Source organism: Vombatus ursinus, unplaced genomic scaffold (genome assembly GCF_900497805.2).
Source record: "Vombatus ursinus unplaced genomic scaffold, bare-nosed wombat genome assembly UNPS02014794.1, whole genome shotgun sequence".
Lineage (NCBI taxonomy): Eukaryota > Metazoa > Chordata > Mammalia > Diprotodontia > Vombatidae > Vombatus > Vombatus ursinus.
This window is the reverse complement of record NW_020954572.1, coordinates 21,356,391-21,381,730: the sequence shown is the minus strand read 5'-3', so window position 1 is coordinate 21,381,730 and position 25,340 is coordinate 21,356,391. Positions and strand designations below refer to the sequence as shown.

Here is a 25,340-nt window from a genome sequence, read left to right as displayed (position 1 = left end):
AGAGAGCTAGCTTAGCACAGAGCCTGTCATGTAGTATGCACTATATAAATGCTTATTCCCTTCCCTTTCCTTCCTTTCTTGGCACAGGGGGGGAACAGAGGAGGGAAAGTTCACAAGTGTGGAATACTGAATATGTCAGATTTTAAAATTCTTTGTGATAAGGGATAGCTCTCTGGGAGGAGATCTCAGAGACAAAAAATCCGAAGATAGCAATAAAAAAATCTACTATAAAAAAAACAAAAATGAAGTGTGTTGATTAGAACCTATTCTGAATACAAAGCAAGTATAAAAATGCAGAATATCTTTAGGGATGCAGGGGCATGTATCAAGATTACACTTCTGTTTAGAGACAACACGGTATCAGAGAAAGAGCCAATGACACAAGAACTTAGTACCTACTGTGCTCAGAGTACTGTGCTTATGCCTGAAGGGGCTCAGCAGCTTAGTAAGAGCTGAGACATCAACAATTATAATTAATCATAATTCATATTATTACATGACCTACTATATTAAAAAGTTACAAAACAAAGTGCTTGCTATGTGGGGTCTGAAGAGAAAAGTTATTAGCAACCCAGGAGGATCAAGGAAGGCTTCATGGAGGAGACGGCATTTGAATTGAGGCTTTAAAGGGCAGGCCAGAACCTAGGACGGGGATGCCAGGCACGGGGGACGGCCTGAAGAAAAGCACAGGAGCATGAGGTTACAGCATGTGTATGTTCACGGAACTGGGAATGGTCCAGTTGGGCTGAAGAAAAGCATAAAATCAAGGTGGTGCCCCACTGAGGAAGGCCTTGAATCCACAGCAAAAGAATCTGCAGAGAACCTGCTAGATATTTCTGAACAAGAGGGGTAAGTAACAGGAACAGATTTACGCCTTAGGTCTGTTTGTTTTTTATCTGTGGGGATTGAACTAGATGGCTTCTGATCTATCAATAATCAATCAAAAGCATATTAACCGTTTGCTAAGCAGCAAGGGCTTCAATGGGTTTTGGGACTAGTGAGACAAAAATGAATTAGTCCCTGCCCTTAAGAAGCTTATACTCTACTGGTCCCTTCCAATTCTAAACCTATGATCTCCTTGAATTAAAAGATTAAAAGATGACAGTAGCTTGAAAGATATTTTAGGAGGCGGACTTCCTATAAGCTGGTTTTCTCCTACATTTCAGAAATTGGCAGGTTTGAGTTCCAGGCCTGGTTCTCTATCACTGACTAGCCAGTTATGTGCAACACTCCTCCAACTCTCAGTTTTCTTATCTTTACAATAGGATAACAGTCCCTGCCCTGGTGTGGTAAGGATAAAATAATAAAATGTGCCTGAGAGTACTTAAAACGCTGTACAAGTATAAAGTATTTTAACAGCACTTCTTTCGGGAAGAAACGTCCTGGGACACCAGCATAAGCACTTGGTTGTAAAATGAGAGAGAGTCAGTCATCGATCCTGGCCTTTTCATTTCAAAAGCATGGGCAACTTTCAGGGGAGGAGGCAGAAGTACAGAAAGGACTGCAAGTGGGGCCTACTGACATAAGTCTGAGAAACCCACGGGGGGAAATGCGTAGCAAGCAAGAAATAAGTACAGAGAACATTTTAAAAGAGCAAGATATGTCACTTTCAAGAGTCAAAGTGGACAAAGGAGGTAAAGCGAAAACTTAGGAGAGCGCAATGCAAGCTGGTGCCTAAAAGGATGAGGGGTTCCAGCAAAATCTTTGGCTCCCCAGGGCTGACAAAGTAACATTTCCATCCCAACCCTTAACCTCCTGAACCCTAAGCCACCCTTTACTCCAATCCCTAATTCTAAAAAAGACACTTTTCTTTTTTAAAAAACTCATAATCTTAGGGATTCCATTTGAAAACAAGAAGCAAAAATAACTCTTAGGATGGGTCAAACTTTTCTAGGACCTGGTATTTTGTCCAGTTCTGGGTTACTCAGGTCACTACAACAACCTTTAGGAAAGATATAGAGTGATACTGGCCTCCATGCTTTCCTGCTTACATTTTAACACCCAACTGGGGCTTCCAAGTCCCATTGGCCAGATGCATGACAACTATGTGATCAAATGAGATAATATTTGTTAAGCATTTAGCACAGTGCAGGGCACATAGTAGGGGCTTAATAAATGCTAGTTTCCTTCCAAATGATTTACAGAGTATTAAGATTACATGAATAAAAACAACAGACGTATAGTCATTTAAGATTTACAAAGCAGCTTACATACAAATAAATAAATGAAAAAAGCATTTATTAAGCATACAAAGGGGCAGCTAGGTGGCAGCAGATAGAGTTCCAGGCTCATCTTCCTGACTTCAAATCTGTCCTCAGACACTTACTAGCTGTGTGACCCTGGGCAAGTCACTTAACCCTATTAGCCTCAGCTCCCCATCTGTAAAATGGAGTGGAGAAGGTAATGGCAAACCACCCCAGTATCTTTGCAAGGAAAGCCCAAATGGGATCATGACATGACTAAAATGTTTGAACAAGCACCCAAAAAAAGTGAGCCAGCCTCAGCTCTCAGGGGACTCTTATTCTAATTGGGAGAGGTAACACACAAAAGAAGGCTGAACTACAGCGCAGATGGCAACGCTCAGGAGTCGTCAGGGTGCAGCTGCGGGGCAGATAGTAAGGTCCGGCAAGGGTTTTAGGTTTCATTTTCAGTTCAGACAATGCTGAGGATCCAGTGGGTGCAGAGGCAGGGCTGGTGGTAAGTAAGGCCTTAGGAGGCGGTGGCTGAGAAGATAGCAAAGCTTGGTTATTCTCCATCTCACCCACTTTATCCACCCCATCCACACGAATGGCTCAGATGGGTTCTGGGCACCCCAGGGAGGGGACAGGGTGAAGGGAACAGAAAGGAGAAGGGTGTCCCCAGTGGCGTTGGGTCTAGGAGGCTTGCCACTGCCCAAACGCTCCAGATGGATTCTGGGCAATTCCAATTCCAATTTAGGAATGAGGAAATTGAGGCTCAGTGAAGTTAGGCAATTTGCCAATGGAATAAAAAGCAGGATTTGAACTCAGTTTTCTCCTGACTCTAAGTCCATTGCTCCTTCTTCTACATTAACAGCCAAGCCTCCTGTGCCTCTTCCCCACCCCTATAACGATGATAATGATCATCATCATCACAGCTAACATTTTATGTGCCAAGCACTGTACTAAGCACCCTGGGAGGAGGATGCTATTATTATCCCTTTTTTGGAGATGAGGAAACTGAGGCAGACAGAGGTTAAGTGACTTGCCCAGGGTCACATGAGCAGTAACTGTCTGAGGTCACATTTGAACTCAGACCTCCCAGACTCCAGGCCAGGTGCTCTATTCAGTGTATTACCTAGCGACCTTGAAAGAGTTTCATCCATGCTGGGGCTTCAAGGGGAGGTTATACCTATCAACCAAGCAGCATTTATTTATTAAGTGCCTACTATGTGGCTGCACAGTGTGCAGCCCAGTTCCCAGGCTTCAGGAACATCACTTCAGACGCTACACGGAAGAAGGCTTGGAAAAGGGGCAAGCCTGAAGCAGGGAGATCAATTTGGGGGTGAGTAAACAGAGCAGAGGAGGGGTGAGGAGGGCCTAAACATGAGCGTAGCCCAGAGAGCAGAGAGAAGGGAACAGATGCTAGAAAAGCTGTGGAGGCAGAATGGGCAAGATTTTTGTATGAGTGAGGAGTCAAGGTGCCTTCAATGGAAATAAGGGAATTAGGAGGGAGAGTCGGTTTAAGGGGAAAGAATGAGTTCTGTTTCAGATGTGTCAAGTTTGAGAGAGATATCAGGACTGCATAAACAGATGTGGGAGTCATCGGCACAAAGATACCATACAATAAATACTAAAAACATTTATTAAGTACCAACTATGTGCTGGGCATTGTACTAAGCCCTGGGAATACAAATAAAAAATAAGTTAAGGCTCTGATGAGGCACCTCTCACCATTATTATTTTAATTAATCAAAATTAATTTAATTAATTAATTTGTTACCTCTATGACTCAGAACAAAGGCCAGAGATGCAGAGTATGGGCTTTGCCTTGTTCTGCTCCGTACTTCCTAACAACAGCCTTCTCTCACCATCAGCAACCAGAATCTGCTTCCCATCCCGTCTGCTGCCCACCCAGTCCATTTTGCCCCCTCTGCCCTTCCAAATCTTCCTAAAGCAGCTTCTAGATCAGAGCTCCTGAAATCATGCTCACCAGTTCTTAAAGAAGTTGATCAATTCAGCTTTGAAACTCCTGCCCTGAGGCTGACCTAGCTTGATTGATGAGTAAATGTGAACTCGTGTCACCCACAACATCGAGCCAACCTAAGGCTGGACCACGAATCACATCTCATACAGCTGTACATCCCTGCAGTCTATCTTGTTACCTGCCTACCTCCTTTGGCCACAGTAAACAAATCAACACTACCATTGCTTCTGGAGAGGGCACGTCACCCACCCTGTGCTTCCCCAGACCAAAACCCCCTTCCCTGGCCACCATTCCTCTTTTGTAACTGTATTCACTCAATTGATAAGCATTTATTAAGCACCTGTTATGTGCCAGGGACTATGTATGCTAAGGCAAAAGATGGTCCCTGCCCTTGAGAAACTCACACTCTAATGGGAGAGATGATATGCAAACAACTATGTGTAAACTACATACAAGATAAATAGGTAATAATCAACAGAGGGAAGGCACTAGAATTAAGGGGGAATCAAGGAAGGTTTCCTGTAGAAGGTAAGATTTTGCTGCTGCTGTTTGTCTTTCGTTCTCAAAGAGGACCATGACATCAGGGAGGTGATGCCATGACGTGCAAGTGAATTGGATTTAGGTGAGGGAGGGCTGTGCAAAGTCACCAGCCTCACTTTCTCCTCTGGAGCCATCTGGGTCCAGTGGCTAGATATAGATCAGGATGACTGGAGATGGCCCCGGTGCAGTTGGGAACCTTGGCCTTTTCAAGCTAAGGTCTTTAACATGCTTCAGTAGAATTTTATCTGGGACTTGAAGGAAGCCAAGAGGAAGAGATGAGAAGGGCAAGCATTCCTCTTAGTACAATGCTTAATGAATGCTTTTCAGCTCTATCTTCCTTCCCTTCTTTTCCCCCTTTCTTCCTTCCTTCCTCTCTTCTACTCTTCTTTTCCTCAAACCAAATGGCAAAGGAGAACCTAATGATACAGGCCATAAATGGTTTCAACATGGAGCTGTTTTCTCTTTGAGAAACCTCAGGCATTTTCTTCACATGCAATTCCACAAATATTTGACTACTTACCATGTAGGAGGTAGATTCTGTATTGGATATAGGGATTAGTAAAATAGAGTTATTGCCTTCAAAATGTTTACAATCTAATAATCTAACATTGAGGTTTAAGAAAATCTATAAATCTAGACAATATATAAAGTACAATAACTGTAAGAGAGATAAAGTATGGTGACAGTTCAGATATCACACCTCATTAGGAGAAACTGAAAAAGGCTTCAGGAAGAAGGCATTTGGGATGTGCCAGATTTCAACTGATGGAGGCTGCAGATACTGGAGGGGCTGGCAGGCCCAGTGTAGACTGCAATAGGCTGCTTGGAAAGGTGAGTTGGGGCCATACGGTGGAAAAACCTGAATGCCAGAATGAGTTGCTACTGAAACTTTTTTTTTAACAGGACATTAACACAGGTCAGATCTCATACTCAATAAACTCCCCTAGCTCCCTATTACCCTCCAGGATCAAACAATAACGTTTGGCCCCCTCCCACTCTTCCCCAGCTGTAAGACCTAGCCACACTGGCGTACAGGCCATGCACCATATTCCGTCTCCCATGTTTGCACAGCTTGTTCCCCAAGCCTGGAATGTTCACCCTCCTCATTTCTGCCTTTTGCTGCCTTCAAGCTCAAATCTTGCTTTTTGTAAGGGCCCCTTCCCAGTCCAACAGCAATCCCTACCCAGTCCCTTTCCTCAGACACCAATTTCATATACTCTCAATAGTATCAATCATTTACATGTCGCCGACCCCATTAGAATGGGAGCTCTCAGATGGTAAGGGCAGTCCCTTTGCCTTTTTTCATATCCCCAGCCTGGCACATACTGATGACTTAATAAAAAATTTCTGACTAACTGCTTTGGGTCATTTTATAAGTAGGAAAATGTCCGGACGGAACCAAACAAATACCGTACCCTTCTAACAATCACTCTTTAAGTAGGTAAGGAATGAAATGGAGAGAAGGAGGAAAGAAGGAAGGCAGAAGATAGGATGGGGGAGAGAGCTGGTGGAGGGGGAAGAGAAGATGGAGGGAGAGGCATGCTGGGGATGAGGAAAGGGGAAAGAAGGAGGAAGAAGGGGGAGGAGGAGAAAAAGGGAGAGAGGAGGGGATGGAGAAGAGAGGGAGGATGAGCAGGGAGAGGAAAGGGTGAGGAAGAGGGGGAAGAGGAAAGAGGGGATGGAAAAGGAAAAGGGAGAAAGGAAGAGAGAACTTGGGGAAGGGGAGAGGGGAAGGGGGGAGAGGGAAAGAGGAAGAAGGGAGAGGAGGAGGGAAATGGAAGAGGGAGAAGGGAACAGAGGAGGGAGACTGAAGAGGAAAAAGAAGGAGGAAAGGGGAGATGGAAGAGGGAGAGGGGAGAAGGAGGAGGGAGATGGGGGGAGGAGGAAGAGGGAGGGGGAGAGGAGGGGGAGGCGGAAGAAGGGGAGCGCTGGGGAAGTGGAAGAAGGGAAGGGAGCAGGGCAAAGGGAGAAGTTCCCGTAGTCCCCATAGACGGCGGTCTCCCGAAGCACAAGAGGCTCCCCGACCAGGGAAGGGGCCCAGCACTGCCCAGGAGGCGCCCAGACCGTCGGCCCAGGCCCGGGGATTGTAGGCTGCGAAATGCTCGCAGGCCTCGGTCCGACAGCAGCCAGGGCGCTGCTCCTCCACCCGGGGCAGCTCCAGCTTCTGCTGCTGCAGCCGCCGCCGCTTCCACAGCCCACAGACTCTCACCTCCTTGTCCGCTGCCTTCTCCCCGACTCCCAGGAGCGCGTACAGGTCCATTTGCAACAACTCCTTGGTCACCGCCATGGTGCCGACCCCCAAAACCGGCGTCTTCCTCCGCGAACTACAAATCCCAGGAGCCTAAGCGCGGGCCCTCGCCAGGGAGTCCTCCCGTCCAGCCGACCTTACGTTCGGTTGTTCGGATTGGAGGCGCTTTGCCTCCTGGGAGTTGAAGTTTTTTGGAGCTCATCGAAGGCCGCCTGCTCGAGGAAAAGAACTACTCTTCCCAGCAGGCATCGCTCTAGACCCAGCTGGACCGAGGCTGGTCTATCCAAGGCCTCCTGGGCTATTGAGGGGTGGGGGTACCCGGAGCCGATAATTGTAAGAACTGGGTCGCAGCTCGAGTCTGTCTTGAGGGCCTAAGAAAGTCTGGCTGCGGAGGGGCAGTGTCTTGGAGGGCCGAGGAAGCTGGTTGTCCTGCCCTGGAGATGGAGGGCAGGTGCTATGGTTGCGCGGCCAAGTTCACTCTATTCAGGAAGGAGGCAAGTCTAGTTGTCCCTGGAGCTTGGGGGGCGGCGCGCCCTCCCCCTGTAAAAAGCATCCCGCCTCCTGCACACCCCTTCCCGTCATCCCCTCTTTCCCTCTCCCCCACTGCCCACTATTCCTCCCTGGGCCCCCTCTCCGGATCTCTGAAACTCCCCTTGGCTCCCATCATCAGGCTGCCCTTATCCACCCTCTGCTTTCTGGCCTGACCTTTTGGGTCAACGTGTCCTCATGGCTTTCCATGCCACCAGGACCAAATGGACCCCGCTGCTAAGGAACTCTTGTCTGATATCAGCAAGGATTCCTTGGGTACCCCGGGGTGTGTGGCCCTGGGCATGGTACCTGGCTCGCTTCCTGGACTGTAAGAAGGAAATGCTCTAGTGTGAGAGGAGCCACACCAGACTGGAATGGAAGGATGGCGACATCTCCTTGTACCACCCTTGGCCAGGCTGGTCTTTATCTGTGCCAGGGACAGACCGAAACGGGGCAGAGCTTGTCATCACCAGCTCTCCAGAAGAAGCATAAGAATCTGCCACATCTCTGGTGGCATCGAACTGAGAAAAGGGCAAGAACTATGTGCCGGGAAGGAACTTGGTAGAGGATTTTGTTTCCTCTGGTCCGCTGAGTGTGCACCTGGCTCCATCACCAACTCTGCCGGGGTTTAGACTCCACCTTCCTCCTCCCATCTCCCCCATCTATGGAAGTGATTTCCCACTGTTTCCTTTCTCAGCATATCATGTGTTCTGCATCCCGAGAGATCCCTGCGGGAAAAGTGCCCCAGGAGGACCAGGTGAAGTGTAAGTGTGGGTTTTCTTGCCTCTTGTTTTTTGTGTAGTGTGGTTGTAAGAACTGTGGTCGAGCCTTCTGTTCCAACTGCCTCTCCTTCAGTGCAGCTGTGCCCCGCTTTGGGAACACCCAGCAGAAGGTCTGCAAGACATGCCATGAGGTGCTGAGCAGGTGAGCAATACAAATGATCAAGCGAAACACAAGAGCAGCCTCTGGCAGATCATAAACTAGTGAATGTGAAAGAGGCAAGGGGAGGGAGGGGCAGCGAGGTGGCACAGTGGATAGAGCTCTGGCCTTAGAGTCGGGAGGACATGAGTTCCAATCTGGCTTCAAACACTTGACACTTACTAGCAGTGTGACCCTAGGCAAGTCACTTAACCCCATTATCTAGTCAAAAAAAGAAAGAAAGAAAGAAAGAAAGAGGCAAGAGGAAAGTTCATTAAATATGGTGCTTCTGCAGCTCCCTGTACTTATCTATGTAGGTTTCTAAGTCTGTAATATAAAGATGTACTACAGTGAGGCTCAATATATACTGGAGGAGAGCTATCTAACATGGTGGCAGTGCCCACAGGACAACGTATGACTCTGATCTTTCTCCCTGCAGAGGGCCTTCGGAGGCCAGCGTCTCCAAGTGGTCACCACCTCAGAACTACAAAAAGTGAGTGCTGGATGAGGGTGAGCATAAGGACTGGGAACCCACCTCATGCTGAGCTGTAGAGTCACAGGGATCCCCTATGGAGACTACCATGTGACCCAAATGAGTATAGAAGGTTGGGAAAAGGCCCCTCCTTTCTAGGCTGCCTGGTCCAATATCCTACCCTCTGATACCTGTCATGGTACAGAACTTTCACCAGTTTATTGCCACCCAGTCCTGCTACAGTCTCTAGCTGGGTTAGATCCAGGGGGGACATAAGCCAAGGCTTGCAGCTAGATTCTCCCTTGAGGTGACAGCTTTTCTACCTAGGGCACCCCTTTCCAGTCTAGACATTAGAATTTCCTATTGATAACTAGAGAAGTCCTTTTCTTGCTTACTTCTTCCCCTTACTTTGAGAAACCCAGAATGCAGACTCTTCCCTTCCATCCCTTTGCCTGTACCAGCCTGTACCACTGGTTCCAGTGACCCTTGCTTTTCGACACCCTCCATTCCCTTCCCTGAATAGGCGTGTTGCTGCATTGGAGGCCAAACAGAAGTTCATTGCTCCCCAGGGCATGGTTTGGCCACAGGGACTATCTCAAGAAGACCAAGTCATTGCCAAGCGACTTGAAAAACTCCGCCAGGAAACCAAGCCTAGTGAGTGGGATTAGGGATGGGTCCAGCTGAAAGCTGATACAGTAGAAAGAGTGCTGGATTTGGCGTCATCATCTTCAAAACCCACCTCTTTCACTTACTCTGTATTTGACTTTGAGCAAGGCACTTAACCTCTTGGGGCCTCCATTTCCTCACCTGTAAAATAAGAGGGTTGGCCTAATTAACCTCCAAAGTCCCCTCTAGCTCAAAATCTGTCATGCTGTGAACTCCAAATCATCTCAATGGGAAGGGGAAACCTCAGCATCTAAAAGCCTATGCATAGAGAGCTGGGCACTAAAAATCCTGGAGTAATCCTAGGACCTGACTTGTGGCTTCTCTTTGTGTGCTACAGAGGTGGTAGCTTCCCAGGCGGAGATCGAGGCCAGGCTGGCTGCTCTTCGGGATGAGCCTCGAGGCCCCATCCCTTCCACCAAGGAGATGGAGGATCGACTAGCTGTGCTGCAGGGAAGGGTCCCCCCATCCCAGGCTCCCCGGCCAGTAAGAGCTGTAGCCCACCACATGGGGGCCTTTGGCCTACCCAACTGAACATGGGTTGAAGGATAAGGAGACAGAACAACAGATGTTTGGATAGAGCCCACATTTTGCAAGCTAGGAGAGTCCCTATATTGATTCTTACCACCATGCCCCTATGTTATATTGACTGCCAGGCCAGGTACCTTAATAGGGGGCTGGGGAGAGCCATCCAAGGATTCATGGAACAAGTCCTTCGGTCCCTGGTTGAAGCCACAGAGTTGTTTATCTGTGTCCTAGTGACTCTGTTGCTCCTTATCACCCTGGATGGTGTCTGTTTCTAGACAGGGGCTGTTTTCTCATGCAGTTGGTACCCCATTCCTTGCCTCTGTGGGCTCCATGCCTTCTGGGTATATCTTCCTGACTGGGGTTCTCTCCACTGATTCAGGTCCACCAACCTCCTGACACCAGGACACAGGCCCAACAGACAGAGGACCTTTTGACACAATTAGCAGCTGAGGTGGCAATCGACGAAAGCTGTGATCAAGAAACCTCACCTCCAGGTAATCTCTCCCTATCCCTATGCCCATCTGTTCCCTCAGGGATGATTTACCATCACTTCCTGACAAGAGAAGATGGGACCATCCTAGTCCCCACTCCTCAGCTTCCCCTTCCAACTTTAACACCATCTATGGTTTCTTTCAGGTATTTCTGTGCAAAATGACCTTAACCGGGACAGCCCGAGGGGCTGGAATATTGGCCCTGCTGAACTGGCCCACCAGCAGCTGGAAGGAGAGAAAGGCAGGCTCCTGGCCGAGGCAGCGGCAGAGCTAAGGGAGGAGAACACTCGGGAGGAGAGGATCCTGGCCCTTGCCAAGCGGCTAGCTGTACTTCGGGGCCTGGACCCCGAAGGAGGTAAGGCACAGGGCTGGGAACATTGGGATTTGGCCTGCAGTGAAAGGGGCTGCTCCTGTCTCACCATGCGTGCTATCAAGAATGAGCAAGTCCCACTTTGGAGTCGGCAAAGCTTCCGTGCCCACCGGAGCAGGAGGCACTGAACGACACCTTCCCCCCTAAAGGTAGATACAAGGCTCAGATGAGGCAGGCAAGCAAAAGGGCCCAGCTCTGATCTTCCCTATGTCCCTCACTTCCCCTGGAGCCTAATGTTGAGAGAACTCATCTGAGCAAATGCTCAGGAGAAACATAGCCTCTCTCACTGGTCAGTCCCTAAGGCTGGTCTGATTTAGGCAACCTAACGGGATATACTCCAGGCCATTAGAGAAATGGCCATTCTAGGGCTGGGTCAGTGTCCTCATAACCTTTCCTCCCACCAATATCCCAGACTGCCAGAGTAACATTGTTCAATCACTCTGGCTATGTACCCTTCTCCTCAGCCACCCCCATTCGAACTCCAGTGGCTTCCTGACTTCCAGAATCAAATAGAAAATTCACTAGACCCCTTCTGACCATCTTCCGTGCACTCTAACCACCCGGCCTCCTGGCCATTCCTCACACGTGACACTCCATCTCCCAGTGCTTTACATTCCAGTCACTGTCTGACCACGATGGAAATGCTCCCCTTCCTGACATCCGACCCCTGGCCTCAGTTTTGCCTTCTGTAAGAGGCCTTCCCCGTCTCTCCTGAGGATCACCTCTCCTTTACACTCTCTGCCTCGTCTGTACATAGTTGTCTGTGTGTTGTCTTAGCCATTAGACTGTGAGCTTGAAGGCAGTGACCTTTCTTTGTATCCCAGGATTTAGCACAGTACCCAGCACATAGCGCTTAACAAATGCTTGTTGACTGACTGACTGACTGACTGACCCAAACTGACCAGGCTAGGGAGGCTGATGTTTGCCCAAGAGACATCTTCTCCGTGTTAATTTCCTCCTCCCTTCCCTTTCCTTGCCTTTAGTGACCTTGCAGAATTACCACTTCCCTGACAGCGATGAGGATGAAGAGGAGGCCATCCAGAGAGTCCTCCGACAGGCAAGGCCTTTCTGGCCCGTGCCTCGAGTTCCCTGCCTCACCTGTCTCCTGTCTCTCCTTCACCGGGTCATTCCCCGGCTCCTGCCCAGCCCCTCCCCCCACAATGCACACATGCGGGCTCCCCGGAACTGGGGGTAGTTGCTGTCCAGGCCCTGCCCCTCTAGTTGAAGACCTGCTCCCGTCCAGCCCCAGTTCTGCTTTGTGCTCCCCGACGACAGGGGAAGCAGTGGCCAGAGCGGGGAGGAGGAGGGTGAAGCAGGGTGGGGGTGGCGCAGCAGGGACTGAGTGGCAAAGGTTCCAGGGAGACCAGCTGAGAGAGAAGTGTGGAGAAGAAGCTGCTCCTGGAAACCCTCCTCTCTTCCTGTTTGCAGCTCACAGAGGAGGCTGCCCTAGATGAGGCGAGCAGCTTCAACATCCCTGCAAAGCAGGTGCCTCCACCCCAGGCCCAGCCTCAGGCTAAGGTGAGACGCCTTGGCCACTGGCCCTCAAGTATGGTACAGGAAGCATGGAGTTCTGGATGTGAATTCTGACTCTTCTACTTACAAGCTGTGTGACCTTGAGCAAGTCATTTAACTTCTTTGGGACTCAGTTTCCTTATCTGTCTCTGTCAAATGTAGGGGTTGGTTTAGAAGGCTTCTGAGGTGCCTTCCAGTTCGAAGCCTGTGATCCTATCCATCCTTGTTATTAGAAATTGTCCCCATCCCAAAAGCGTCCTGGGGGGGTAACTCTCTACCTGTTGGCCTTCCCTTTCTCTCCAGGCCCTGGCTGCGGCCCCCAAAGCTGAATCAGAGGTGGTGGAGGAGCTGCCCTGGTGCTGTATCTGCAATGAAGACGCCACTGTACGCTGCTACGGCTGTGATGGTGACCTCTACTGTCCACGCTGCTTCCGGTAGGGAAAGGGGACCCTCTGCTGGGGATGCCAGAGGCATCTGGGAGTGGGGAGGTGGGCAGAGATGGGGGCCCAGGGAGCGGGCACACACACCTTTCCTGGATTAGCGCCACTGACCATTGCACCTTTTGCCTGCAGGGAGGGCCATGATGCCTTTGAACGGAAAGAGCACAGGACGGCTGTCTACCGCGCCCCCTGCATGAGACGAGAGCACTAATCCCGCTGGGGCTTTGCTGGGGTTGGTCCTGCTGGAAAGGCAGCCCTGTAGTTGGTTCCTTAAGATGCTGGGGAAGGGGCCTAGGTTCTGCCTGCATCTCAGAGGATGCTCCTTGTGGGTGCTACTTGGAGGTGGAGCTGGTGCTTGAAGAAGCATGCCTTTGGCTTCCCCAGGAGGAGGCAGGATCCTCTTTCCTAAGACGGTGACTCAGCAAGGGAAGGGCCTGGGTGTCTAGGGAAGGATGCACTCCAAGTCAGAGCCACTGGTCAAGGGGAGGGGCTGTGTAGGGGAAGGAAAACAGAGGTCATCTGAGCATTTTGATTCTTACTGTACTAATATTATCAGTCTTAAAACCTGGCCCAAAAAGTTGTTCTCCCTCCTGGTCCCCTGGAAAACACACAACACCTCATTAGCCTCCAATAAAATGTATTAACTCCCCAAGACTTGTGTCCTCTCTTCCTTATGGCCACAGGAGGCGTGAGTCTGAGGCACCAGGTGGAAGGGGCAGGAGCAGGCCAGGGGCTACTTCTGGATCTGTAGGCCCAGTCAAGGCCTTGGACCTGGGCAGGGATCTGGCTTCTCACCACCAGCTTTGGGCGACCTGACACAACTACTTTGGTTTCCTCAATACCTCTGGTGCTGGGCTTGAGAGTAGGAGGGGTGCCTGAGTCCTGGGGCAAGGCCCATCACGGACCTTAACTCCGTCATCCAGCCAGTCCCCACATTGGATCGTATACAAGATCCATGCACTGTCCGCTTCCTTCAAGAGGCAGCTAGGTGGTGTAGCGGATAAAGCACTAGGCCCGGAGTCAGGAAGACGCAGATTCAAATGCTATCTCAGACACTTACTAGCTGTGCGACCCTGGGCGAGTCATTTAACCCTGTTTGTCTCAGTTTCCTCATCTGTAAGATGGGGATAATAATAGCACCTACTTCCCAAGGTTGTCGTGAAGATCAAGTCTTATAACAATTGTAAAGCTGGGGCAGTGACGGATATAGCCCTGTGCTGTCCATCTGGTGTTTTGCTACAAACAGCCAATGATCTTTCACCCCATTTCCCTCTGGGCTAATAAAACTCCACACTGATATCTTTTCCATAGGCTTTACCCTTCCAGATTCAAAACATGAGTCAGGGGCTTGCCAAAGAGCCCCAGACACAGTGACCCAGGGTCATTTGTCCAGTCACTGAGGAAGCCCAGCCGGTCTGCTAAGATGCTGAAGCTGTCTCTGCACCATATCCCCTAGGGCAGTGTCCAGACATCTCTCATCCTCCACCTCGCTGGCCCATGAGTCCTGAGGGGGCTTCCCGCCCATCTCCACACACAAAGCCACAAGGTCGAGGGGGTGGCTCTGGGAGGCAGGAAGGGTGAGGCCTACAGGGTCCGTAGTAGGCTGAGGTCTAGGGTTGAGGAAGGCGGTATGTAAAGTTTTATTTCTGAGGCCGGCTGAGCCTCCGGAGTTTCTTGAGGTGGCTAAGCAGCTTAGAGATAAAGGGCTGGAAAGGAAAAAGATGATGACATTATTTACACATGACACTTCTAGTCAAAGCCACCCCTGGCTTCTGGCTTCCACCACACCACGGCTCTGTCTCTGGGAGGTGCTGACCACTATTCATACCTCTGGGAGAGACTCTGCTCACCTTCCCCACAACCACCTGCGTACGTGGAACTCAGAGTAAAACTATCCCCAGTAGTCCCTTCTGAGATGACCTTCCATATAATTTCATATATATCTTATACATATCTCATTCTTTACAACTTGTTTCCCACGTTAGAATGTAAGCTTCATGAAGGCAGGGACTGTTTTTGCCTTTATATCTCCAGCCCGACACACAGTAAGTGCCTAATAAATGCTTGTTGGCTGATAGACCAGACACCTGCTCTGGCCTCTTCTCATTCCCTGAGCAAACTGGCCACACTTACCTCTGTAGGATGGACACAATCTTGGAGAATCGCCTAGAAAGAAGAGAGTCAATAATGAGTCACCCAGGGCAGCAGCCCCTTTCCACAAACCTACAGTCTCTGGACCCTCACCTCAACTGAAACTCGTTGCTCATGAAGAAAGAACTAGGAGTCCTTCCTTAACAGGAGCTTACAGCTCTTCCCTAGGGCCATCTCTACCCAGCATCCTGATCACCTCCCTTCACCTGAACTCACTCCAGAAAGGGCAGCCGGAGGATTGTATGCTCCTCCTTCCCTCATGGGTCCCTTGTGACTCCCTCCCACAGACCCCTTCAGCCCCAAGTTCCCTGTCTCCATGTTGGGTAAAATAATCTGGGGTTGAACTGCCTAATCCCACCTGCAGTTTGCTTTTCTGTTCTTCTGTGGAGAGTTCAATGAAGTCTTCTAGGTCAAACTCAGGCACAGAGGACAATCGCTCCTGTAATGGAATCAGACAGGCAGTTTGGCATCAAGAGAAAAGCAATGGTTTTAAAAGTCAGCCAGCTCCCATATTTAGTAGCAGGGAGATTCTGGGTAAGTCACTTAACCCCTCTGAAAAATCTGGACTCAAATGAAATCATGGATATCAAACATTTTACAAACCTTAAATTAATATCTAACTGCCAGTTATTATCATCATCCTCATTATTATTATTAGCCTACAGTGACCAAGCCTCAGGTCTGGGGATGACTTCATTCCCTGAGCCTTCTACCAATGATCTCAAGCAACAGTTTTAGAGCAATTCAGGGATGTGGTGGTAAATGTTTAATAACCAGCTCTCTGAGGCAGAGAAAAATTATATGAGTCATTTTTCAGTCATGTCTGACTCTTCATGACCCCATTTGGAGTTTTCTTGGCAGAGATACTGGAGTAGTTTGCTATTTCCTTCTCCAGGTCATTACAGATGAGGAAACTGAGGCAAACAGATGAAGTGACTTACCCAAGGTCGCACAGCTAGTAAGTGTCTGAGGCCAGATTTGAAGTTGAGAAGATAAGTCTTCCTGACTCCAGACCTGGTGTTCTATCCACTGAACCAGCTAGCTGCCCTACTGTTAAATTTAATCTGCATTATTAACCTTTTCTCCATTACTTTCCTAAGTCTAGACCAGTGGTGTCAAACTGCTATAGGAATGGAGCCACTAATCCATATGATTAGAAAATCACATATTGGCACATGTTGTATTGTGAGCAGCTAGGTGGCACAGTAGATAGAGTGGCAGGTTCCTGCTTCACTATACATTATGCTCATCCTGAAGTCCGTGATCCAACCAAACTGGCCTTTTCTATGCTCCTTATATATGACACCATCTCCTCTCTCCATGCATTTGCACTGACCGCCTGGAATGCACTCCCTTCCAGACCTCCCCTTCATAAGATATAACTCAAATGTAACCTTCTATACAAAGTCATTTTTACAGCACCCCCTCAAACTCCAGTTCCCTTCCTGACAAACTCCTTGTATTTATTTATTTTATATGTTTATTCTGCACATTTTAAAAAGTATTTATTTTTGACTCCAAATTCTCATCCTCCTTCCAGCACTTCCTCTACCCATTGAGAAGGCAAACAACATGGTATTCATTATACATGTGAAGTCATGCAAAACATTTCCATTTTAGCCATCTTTCCGTATATACTTATTTTTGGAGGCAATCAGGGTTAAGTGACTTGTCCAGGATCACACAGCTAGTAAGTGTCTGAGGCTGAAATTGAACTCAGGTCCTCCTGACTCCAGGGCTGGTACACTATCCAACTGCACCACTGCATCTACTTATATAGGTGCACGGTGTCTCTCCCTACCCCAATAGAATGAGAGCAGGGATTGTTTCATTCTTTGCCTTTTTATCTCCAATGCCTAGCACATATTCGTGCTTGAGTGATTATTAGATGGAGCTGAGGAGAAGGTTAGGGTAGGGGCCTCTACTGTGATGGGTGAAATCTGAAATAACTGAGGAAACAAAGGTTCGAGCTGAATTATTGTGAGAAAATGGGGAGAAAGCTCTGTGCATCAGTCTTTGGATCTGACTGGGTTTCTGGTCAGTGTAATCTAGGTCCTTAGTTAAGGGTCTGTAAGCAACAGGTAGACGTGGTCCAGCTTCCCAGCCACAGGGCCGGGTTCAAACAATGCAACAGAGTTTTCTCACAATTCCTATAACTGAACAGAGTTTTCTCACAAGACAGAAATTGGACTAGACCCATAATTGAATAGAAAGGGAACTGAGCTAGATCCGGAATTGAGTCACAAGACGGAATCAGCATGATGATTCACTTAATTCCCACAGTTCCCACACTCCTGTGACCCTTCTGCTCAACTCCTGCATCTCCTCCCCCCAGTTACACTCCTAGACTTGTATCTTTGGCTCTCCAGAAGGAAATCAGAACTAGGTTCAAATTCCATCCCTGACACTCACTACCTGTGTGTCTATGGGTTACACAGGTTATGGCTTCTCTGGGTCTTGATTTCCTCCTCTGTAAAATGAAGTTGTTGGTTGCCCTGATGCCCTTTAAGGTCCCTTTCAACTTTAAATCTAGGGTCTCAAGTTCTTAACCATGTTCACAGCTAGAGGGCACATTCATGTTCTGTTTCAGGTCAACAGAAGCCCTGGCAGCGATGCTGAGTCTCTTCTCTTATGGGACTCTGGTCCAAAATCCAGGGTCACATCTATCTAGATTGTGTTAGGAAGTCCTTGGGGAACTGGGTAGAGCCCAGACATAGAAAGAGGTAGAAGCCCCAGTGCCTTCAAAGATAGGACATCTGATCAGGGTGAGAGAGACCAGTCCTGGGTCCCATAAAATCAGTGAGGTAGGTAAAGTGGGAAATGACTTCCAGGGAGTGAGAATATGGCCTGGGAAAAGTGCACCTATTATATGTGAGGTATTATGTATACAAAGACAAAAAAAAATGGTGCAGGGAGCAAGAACAATGGATTGAAAGTTAGAGGCCCTGGGTTCAAATCCCACATCTCCAGCTTACTACCCCTGTGACTTGTACAAGACCTTGATCTACTCTGGGTCCTTATCTCCTCATCCATAACATAAGAGGGTTGGACAAGACGATCCCCAAGCCCCTTCCAACTCTCAGTTTAGGAACGCACGCTCATGATTCCAAGGAGCTAATCTGGCAGGTGGGGAAGAGGGAATTAAAACACTTATGAGAGTGGAGGGGGGAAGGACCAGGCTACTATAATAGCCCTGACCTCTGTCCATAGTGACCATCTGACTGGGATTTCCCCAGCTACAGTTCTCCTTCCTGCTGAGGACTGGGAGCCATGCCAACCCTTGGCACTTTGGACAGTTGCCATGGTAACCTAGTGTCAGATTCCGGACAGTACTTAGGCGTGGTATTCCAGCATACCTGGGTGTTTTTCTCTTTGTCTGGGGCTCCATAACTTAGAGTTGTTTTTTTTTTCCTCCTGCTTGGTAAAATGCATTCCTTTTAGTAACCATTTTATTTTGCTCCTAGGAGGACTAACTCTTATATGCCTAAGATATGAGAATTTTGATCCAAGAGTATGAGAACTTGAAATGGAAAAATATAGATCTTTAGAGAAGAAGAGAACAGAGACAGAGAGAGAAAGAAAGTGAGAGAGAGAAAGAAGAGGGAGAAAAAGAAAGAAAGGGAGAGAGAAAGAGAGGGAGACAGGGAGAGAGAGAGAGAGAAAGAGAAAGATTGAGAGGAGAGGAGAGAGGAAGGGACAGAGATGGAAGGAGGAGAGGGAGAAAAAGGAAGAAGAGAGAGAGAGAGAGAGAGATGGAGAGAGAGACTCTAAGTCACAAAATAACTGCAACCCTCCTCCCATAACACAATGCCCACTAATACCAATGAAGGTGCTACAATTCAGACACTTACTAGCTTTGTGGCCCTGAGCAAGTCACTTGACTTCTGTTTCAGTTTCCTCATCTGTAAAATGGGGATAATAATAGCACCTACCTCCCAGGGTTGTTGTGAGGATAAAATGAGGTAATACATGTAAAGCACTTCACAAACTACTCTATAAATGTGAGCTAATATTATCATTATTTTGCTTAAGTAATTATGATTAGTTGACATTTAAAAAGAACTAGATAGTTGACATCAAAAAGAACAAACTTCTTATTAGCCTGATATTCAAAACCCTCCACAGTTTGACTCCAAACAGACTCCCCTTCACCTATTCTACCAACCAGCCAGATTAGATTAATAGATACTGCCGAATTTTATCCCATACTCTAGGATCTCCATGCATTCAAGCATTCCCTCATTCCTGAACATCACTCTGTCTACCTCTCTGACAATTCTCATCGTCCAAAGCCCAGCTCAGGTGCTTCCTCTTCCTTTAAGGACTGGTGTGGTGGAAATAGTTATTAATTTGAAGTCAGCAGCTCCAGATTCAAGTCCATCACTGCCACTTCTATCTTCCACTCTGCCAAGAGAGTGATATTTTTCATCTCTTTATCTCCATCCTGGTGTTTAGCGCACCATCAAAGTGCCTGGCTTTTAATTGATGCCATTTGACTAGGAGGTTTCCTTTGCTCTTCTCTTTCCCAAATAACAAGAAGCAACTACACAACCCCCCTTTGAAGTCACTCAACATGTCCCAACTAGAACTCATTATCTTCCCCCACCAAAACCTGCTCCCATTTCCTTAGCAGAGGGGCCATCATCCAGTCACCCAGGTATGACACCATGACTCAGGTATTTGACCTCAGAGCTATCCTTGACTCATTACTCTCTCTCACCATCCCAGAACTAATCAGTGGACAAGTCCTGTCAATTCTGTCTGCTCTTCTCCACTTACAAGACCACTCCCTTCATTTGAGCCCTTGTCACCTCCGTTACAAAAACTGCCTAAACTATCTCCCTGACTCCAGTCTCTTACCCTCTCCGATCCATCCTCCACATAGCTGCCAAAGTGATATTCTTAATATTTTTTTGTGTCTAATTGTGTCATTCCCCAGCACAGGAAGCTCTAATGGTCCCCAGCAGTCTCTAGGATAAAACACAAACTCCTAGTTCTGGCATTTAAAGGCCTTCACAATCTGCCTCCCAACTGTACTTTCTGGACCAATTATAAATCACTCCCTGACTTCCACTCTCCATTTCAACCAAGTTGACCTATTTGCTGCTCTCCATGCCTAACCACCTCCTTTCTCTGTTGTGTCTTTGCATATGCTGTTGCCTATGCACGGCATGCTCTCCCTCCTAACTTCAAGCTTTATTGAGCATCTACCATATGCCAGGCACTGTGCTAAGTGCCTAAGGAGATAAAGAAAGGCAAAAGGAGCTCATAGTCTAATGGGGGACAATATGCAAACAACTACATACAGACGAGCTACACTCAGGATGGACTGGAGATATAATTAACAGAGGGAAGGCTCTAGGGGGATCAAGAAAGGCTTCCTGTAGAAGGAGGGATTGTAGCTAGAATTTGAAGGAAGCTCGGAGGCCGAAATGAAGACAGAGAGAATTCTAGGGATGGGGGACAACCAGTGAAAATGCCCAGAGCATTTGGAACTCAAAATTTTTAAAAATGAACACTAAAAGAAATTTGTTTATGTGTAATTAAGAAAGAAAATAAAATAAAATTTAAATGATAAAAAAAAAACCTCCCAGAGCCAGAAGGTGGAAAGTCCTATGTAAGGAACAGAAAGGAGGCTGGTGTCACTGGACTGAAGAATACTTGGAGGCTGGGATGCAAGGTAGAAGAAGACTGGAAAGGTGGGAGGAGGAGAGGTGGTGAAGGGCTTTGAACACCAAGCAAAGGATTTTCTATCAGATCCTGGAGGTAACAGGGAGCTACTGGAGTTTACTGAATAGGATGTGTGACCTAGTCAAGCCTGCATTTTAGGAAAATCACTTTGGTGGCTGAACGGAGGATGGAATGGAGAGACTTGTTTGTAGCATGCAAGACAACCAGCTGGCTATTACATAGCCCATGGTGAGGTGATAAGAGCCTGCACCAGGGTGGTAGCAGTGTCAGAGGAGAGAAGGGGGCATGTTAAAGAGGAGTCCTGAAGGTAAAATCAATAGTGCTTGGCAACAAATTGGATATAAAGAGAGAGTGAGGGAATGAAGAGTGGCTGAAGACGTATAGGTTTTGAGCTGAGGTAACTGGAAGGATGGAGGCAGCTAGGCGGCTCAGTAGATAGATAGCTGGACCTGGAGTCAGGAAGACTCATCTTTCTAAGTTCAAATCCTGCCTCAGACACTATTGGCTGTGTGACCCTGGGCAAATTACTTCACCCTGTTTGCCTCAGTTTCCTCATCTGTAAAATGATCTGGAGAAGGAAATGGCAAACCTCTCTAGTATCTTTGCCAAGAAAACCCCAAATGGGGTCATGAAGAGTTGGATATGACTGAACAACAACAACAATAACGATGACTTCTTCAACAAATACGGAAGTTAGGGGGAGAGGAGGGTTTCAGGATAGTGATAATGAGTTCACTTTTGGATATGTTGAGTCTTAGCAACATGGAGTTTCAAGATGTCCAGTAGGCAGTTGAAGATGCGAGACTAGAGGTCAACAGAAAGGTTAGGGTTGGATAAGTAGACTTGAGAATCTCCATATAGATGATAATTGAATCCATGGGGGCTAATGAGATTACCACTTGTAGAATCTCTAGTTGCCTAGAAAGCACAGCTCAGGTAGTACCTCCTAAAGAGTGCCTTTCCTGATAATCCTATTAACTAGTGCTCTCCCCTCCCTAGATTTATCTTATATTTGTATTTTGCATTTACTTGGCTGTGTACATATTTTTTCTCTCTTAGTACAATGGAAGCTCCCTGAAGTCAGGGACTGCTTCATTTTAGTCTTCTTCTCCCTAAATGCCTAGCACTGTGCTTGACACGGGCACAAACTATGGGTTCAATAAATGCTTGTTGAGTTGAATTGAATCCCAGTTACTATCTCAGTCAGATTGGAGCTTACAATCTAATTATAAATCATACAGTCATGCTCAGAACAATTGAACCTGAATGTTGTGACATTGTAAAAACCAAACAGTCTCAAGGAAGAAATATGAGAAGACACTTGCCCTAATTCCTTTGAAGAGGTGGGATCCGTGAGTGTAGAACATGTCAGATTTTTCTAAGTGAATTTTTCTTCCTCTTCTTTTAAAAAATTTGTTATGCTGGAAAGACTTACATGAACTGATGCTGAGTAAAGTGAGCAGAAGCAGGAGAACATTGTACACAATAATAGCAAATTGTACTATGATCAACTATGATACTTACTTCTTTGCAATATAACTACCCAAGATAATTCCAAAAGACTCATGATGGAAAATGCTATCCACATCCAGAGAAATAACTGTGGAGTCTGAATGCAGATCAAAGCATGCTATTTTCACCTTTTGTTTTGTTTTGTTTCCCTTTTTCTTTCTCTTGGTTTTTCCCTTTTGTTCTGATTCTTTTCTTACAACACGACTAATGTGGAAATACGTTTAATATGAATGTACATGTATAATGTTTATCAGATTGCTTGCCATCTTGGGGAGGAAGATGGGATGGAGGGAGAAAAAAGCTTGGAACTCAAAATCTTATAAAAGTGAATGCCGAAAACTTTCTTTACACATAATTGGAAAAAAAATGCTATTAAAAATTTGTTATGAAGTATGGCTCTAGGTGTGGAAACACATAGGAAAATGTGGGTGATATATTAAAAAACTATCAATAAAAATCTGTGAAAAATAACATTATAAAAATAACATTTCATTTCATTAAAAATAACAAAATCATTATTCCTCTGGGAGGGAAAAGGTTGGAGCCATGAGTTAAAAGAGGGCAAAGGAATAGAACAGAAGACATAGAGTCCAAGGACACCTATTTGAACCCAGATCTGACTGAGTAAAAAAAGTGACACCTTCCCACGATGAAGATCAAAACATATCTTTGCCCTATCTGGGAAGCAAAGGACCAGGAAGAAGGAATACACGTTTTTTAAGCACTTAGTATGTGCCAGGCACTATGCTAAGCACTTTACAAATAATATCTCATTTGAACATCATGTGAGGTAGCTGCTATTATTATCCCATTTTATAGATGAGGAAACTGAGGCAGGTAGCAGTTCAATGACTCGTCCAAAGTCACATATGTAGTAAGCATCTAAGGCTGAACTAGGGTCTTTCTGATACCAGGCCCAGTGCTCCATCCACCGTGCCACCAACTGTCTCTGAAAAACCAGAGACAGAGCCAGAAACTAGTTGTGAGAAAAAGTCCAGATTAGCAGACTAGCACGAATTCTGATTACCAGCAGCCTCTCCTAGGACCATGTGTGTGAAATTAAATTAAGATCTATACTGCTTCATGCTTTTCAAAGCACTTTGATGTTTACTCATCACAAGCACCCTAACTCCATGGGGTTAGTGACTCTCCACCCCCAGTCCATCCCTAGAATATCAAAACTTGGAAGGTACGTGTTATCTTCCCCATAGATTGTAGGGTACCTGAGGGCAGGAAAAACTTCAGTTTTGCTCCTGACTCCCCAGATCCCCAGTGCCTGGCACAGGGTGTAGCACATAGTAGTCCCTTTTTAAAAACTTATTAATTGATTAACTGATGAATTGATTGATCTGGTTCAAACTCCTAATTTTATAAATGAGGAAAATGAGACTAAGAAGGATAAAATGATTAACCCAAGGTCTCACATCAAGACAGTAGCAGAGTCAGGATTAGAATAAAGGTTTCTAAATAGTCAACATTTTTTTAGCTTTCTATTTTAAAGAGATTTTTATTGATCTCTTTTGTTATCACATCATCTAATTTTCCCTCCTGTACTCCTGGCCGCAGAGTAAACATTAGTAACTATTTGTTGAATTGAATCAAATTACTAAGGCAAGAAATATCCCCATTTTATAGCTGATGAAACTAAGACCCAGAGGGATCTTACCCAAGATCCCACAGCAACTTAGAGGGAGATTGAGATGGTGCAGAGGACAGAGCTCTTGATTTGAAGTCAGTAAGATGAGTTTTAATCCAGCCTCATTTACTAGCTGTGTGACCTTGGATAAGTCACTTGACCTTTCTCTGCCTCAGTTTTCCCATCTCTAAAGTGAAGATACTAATGACACCTACCTCACACAGTTGTTGTGAGGATCAAATGAGAGCAAAGACAGGGTGTCCCAAAAGTCTTAGTGCAGTTTTAAGCTATTAAAATTAAGTTATTGGGGCATCTAGATGGAGCAGTGGATAGAGCATTGGCCTTGGAGTCAGGAGGACCTGAGTTCAAATCTGACCCCAGACACATAATACTTACCAGCTATGTGACCCTGGGCAAGTCACTTAACCCCAATTGCCTCACCAAAAAAAAAAAAAATAGTAATAATAATAATTAAGATAAAAAAATCAAGCTATCAAAATTTTACTAAGACTCTTGGGAGATCTTGTAATACAGTGCTTTTGCAAACTTTAAAGCACTATCTAAATGCTATCTATTATTATTGTTATTGTTATAGCTGTAACTAGAATTCACATTTCTTGACTCCTACTTCTACTCCTACTCCTACTCCTTCCCAGTGCTCTGTCCTTTATACCAAACTGAACTTTTTTCCACTGAGAAGCAGTCCCAATGGATATTTGACAGAAGGAGTCCCATTTTTCACAAGAGAAAGCTTCCACGCCTGCTTGTGTCCCTGTCCCTCCAGCCAGTCACCTAGTCCTTTGTGATCTCCAGCTCCTTTACCTATCTCCGCTCTGTTGCTCCAGCCATCCCCTTTGCTGCCCACCTCTCCCAGGCATCCCCAAATCCCCTCCATCCACACCTGGTACAGCTCCTGAAGCTGGGAATCCACCCACTGTTCTATCTCTTGCCACGTCTGGAGCTGTCCCAGATCATACTTCACTGTCAAACGGCTTAGTCTTCGGGCCTTAGGACCCAGGGCTTTGGAAGAATCCAGCTGGGGCTTTGAGTGCTCCCCTTTGGATGTTCTTTTCTCAGTAACATAAGCCCTCTGGACCTGCTTCCTGTGGTTCTCTGGGTCCCCACTGGGCACTGAGCCACAGGGCGAAGGGCTCGAGGAAAGCATGGGTGTCCAGGTCTGCGCGAGGAATTGGGAATAACTGCTCAGGGAGTGACAGAGATAATATAGTAGTAAAGGAGAACAGGAGGAAGGAAGGTAGGGACAGAGAGACTGCTCTTAGGTGCTGGGAGGGGCCAAGGGACAAAGCTCCCAGAAAGCTCCCAACGCCAGCTTCCTACTCCTGCTCTCCAATTGGTGCTGTTTCAGAGATTAGTTTATTGTGCCAGGATATAAGTGAAAATAATAGCAGAGGGTGCAAAGAGCAAGCAGCCTCAGGCCTCAGGGAGAAGCAAGGTCCCATGTCAACTGCATCTAGA

The 25,340-nt window shown here is 46.9% G+C and overlaps 3 protein-coding genes across 6 annotated transcripts in view; 1 reads left to right on the top strand and 2 right to left on the bottom strand.

Moving 5' to 3' along the window:
- Positions 1-7,094, bottom strand: part of DNAJC17 (DnaJ heat shock protein family (Hsp40) member C17) — a 34,981-nt gene extending 27,887 nt beyond the window's left edge. The window contains exon 1 of the mRNA XM_027870190.1: positions 6,914-7,094. Within this exon, the coding sequence (XP_027725991.1) occupies positions 6,914-6,991 (78 nt within the window). The 5' untranslated portion in view covers positions 6,992-7,094. The remainder of the gene's footprint in view (positions 1-6,913) is intronic.
- A 126-nt stretch (positions 7,095-7,220) lies between these two features.
- Positions 7,221-13,526, top strand: ZFYVE19 (zinc finger FYVE-type containing 19). 4 transcript variants are annotated; one of them, XM_027870188.1, is made up of 12 exons: positions 7,369-7,446; positions 8,178-8,244; positions 8,336-8,404; positions 8,838-8,891; positions 9,394-9,524; positions 9,874-10,019; positions 10,441-10,555; positions 10,698-10,907; positions 11,906-11,979; positions 12,351-12,440; positions 12,738-12,868; positions 13,007-13,526. In XM_027870188.1, exons 5-12 carry the CDS (start codon positions 9,443-9,445, stop codon positions 13,083-13,085), a joined length of 927 nt encoding a protein of 308 aa, XP_027725989.1. In that variant the 5' UTR covers positions 7,369-7,446; positions 8,178-8,244; positions 8,336-8,404; positions 8,838-8,891; positions 9,394-9,442; the 3' UTR covers positions 13,086-13,526. The 4 variants fall into 4 exon arrangements, with proteins under 4 accessions (XP_027725987.1, XP_027725989.1, XP_027725988.1 ...); XM_027870186.1 differs by lacking the exon at positions 8,178-8,244 and having other exon boundaries at positions 7,221-7,446; positions 8,283-8,404; XM_027870187.1 differs by lacking the exon at positions 7,369-7,446 and having other exon boundaries at positions 8,173-8,244; positions 9,440-9,524.
- Positions 13,527-14,000: 474 nt separating this feature from the next.
- On the bottom strand, positions 14,001-25,127 carry PPP1R14D (protein phosphatase 1 regulatory inhibitor subunit 14D). The gene is made up of 4 exons (XM_027870177.1): positions 24,766-25,127; positions 15,384-15,464; positions 15,008-15,040; positions 14,001-14,580 (listed from the first exon to the last, which is right to left on the bottom strand). Exons 1-4 carry the CDS (start codon positions 25,027-25,029, stop codon positions 14,515-14,517), a joined length of 444 nt encoding a protein of 147 aa, XP_027725978.1. The 5' UTR covers positions 25,030-25,127; the 3' UTR covers positions 14,001-14,514.
- Positions 25,128-25,340: the final 213 nt, after the last annotated feature.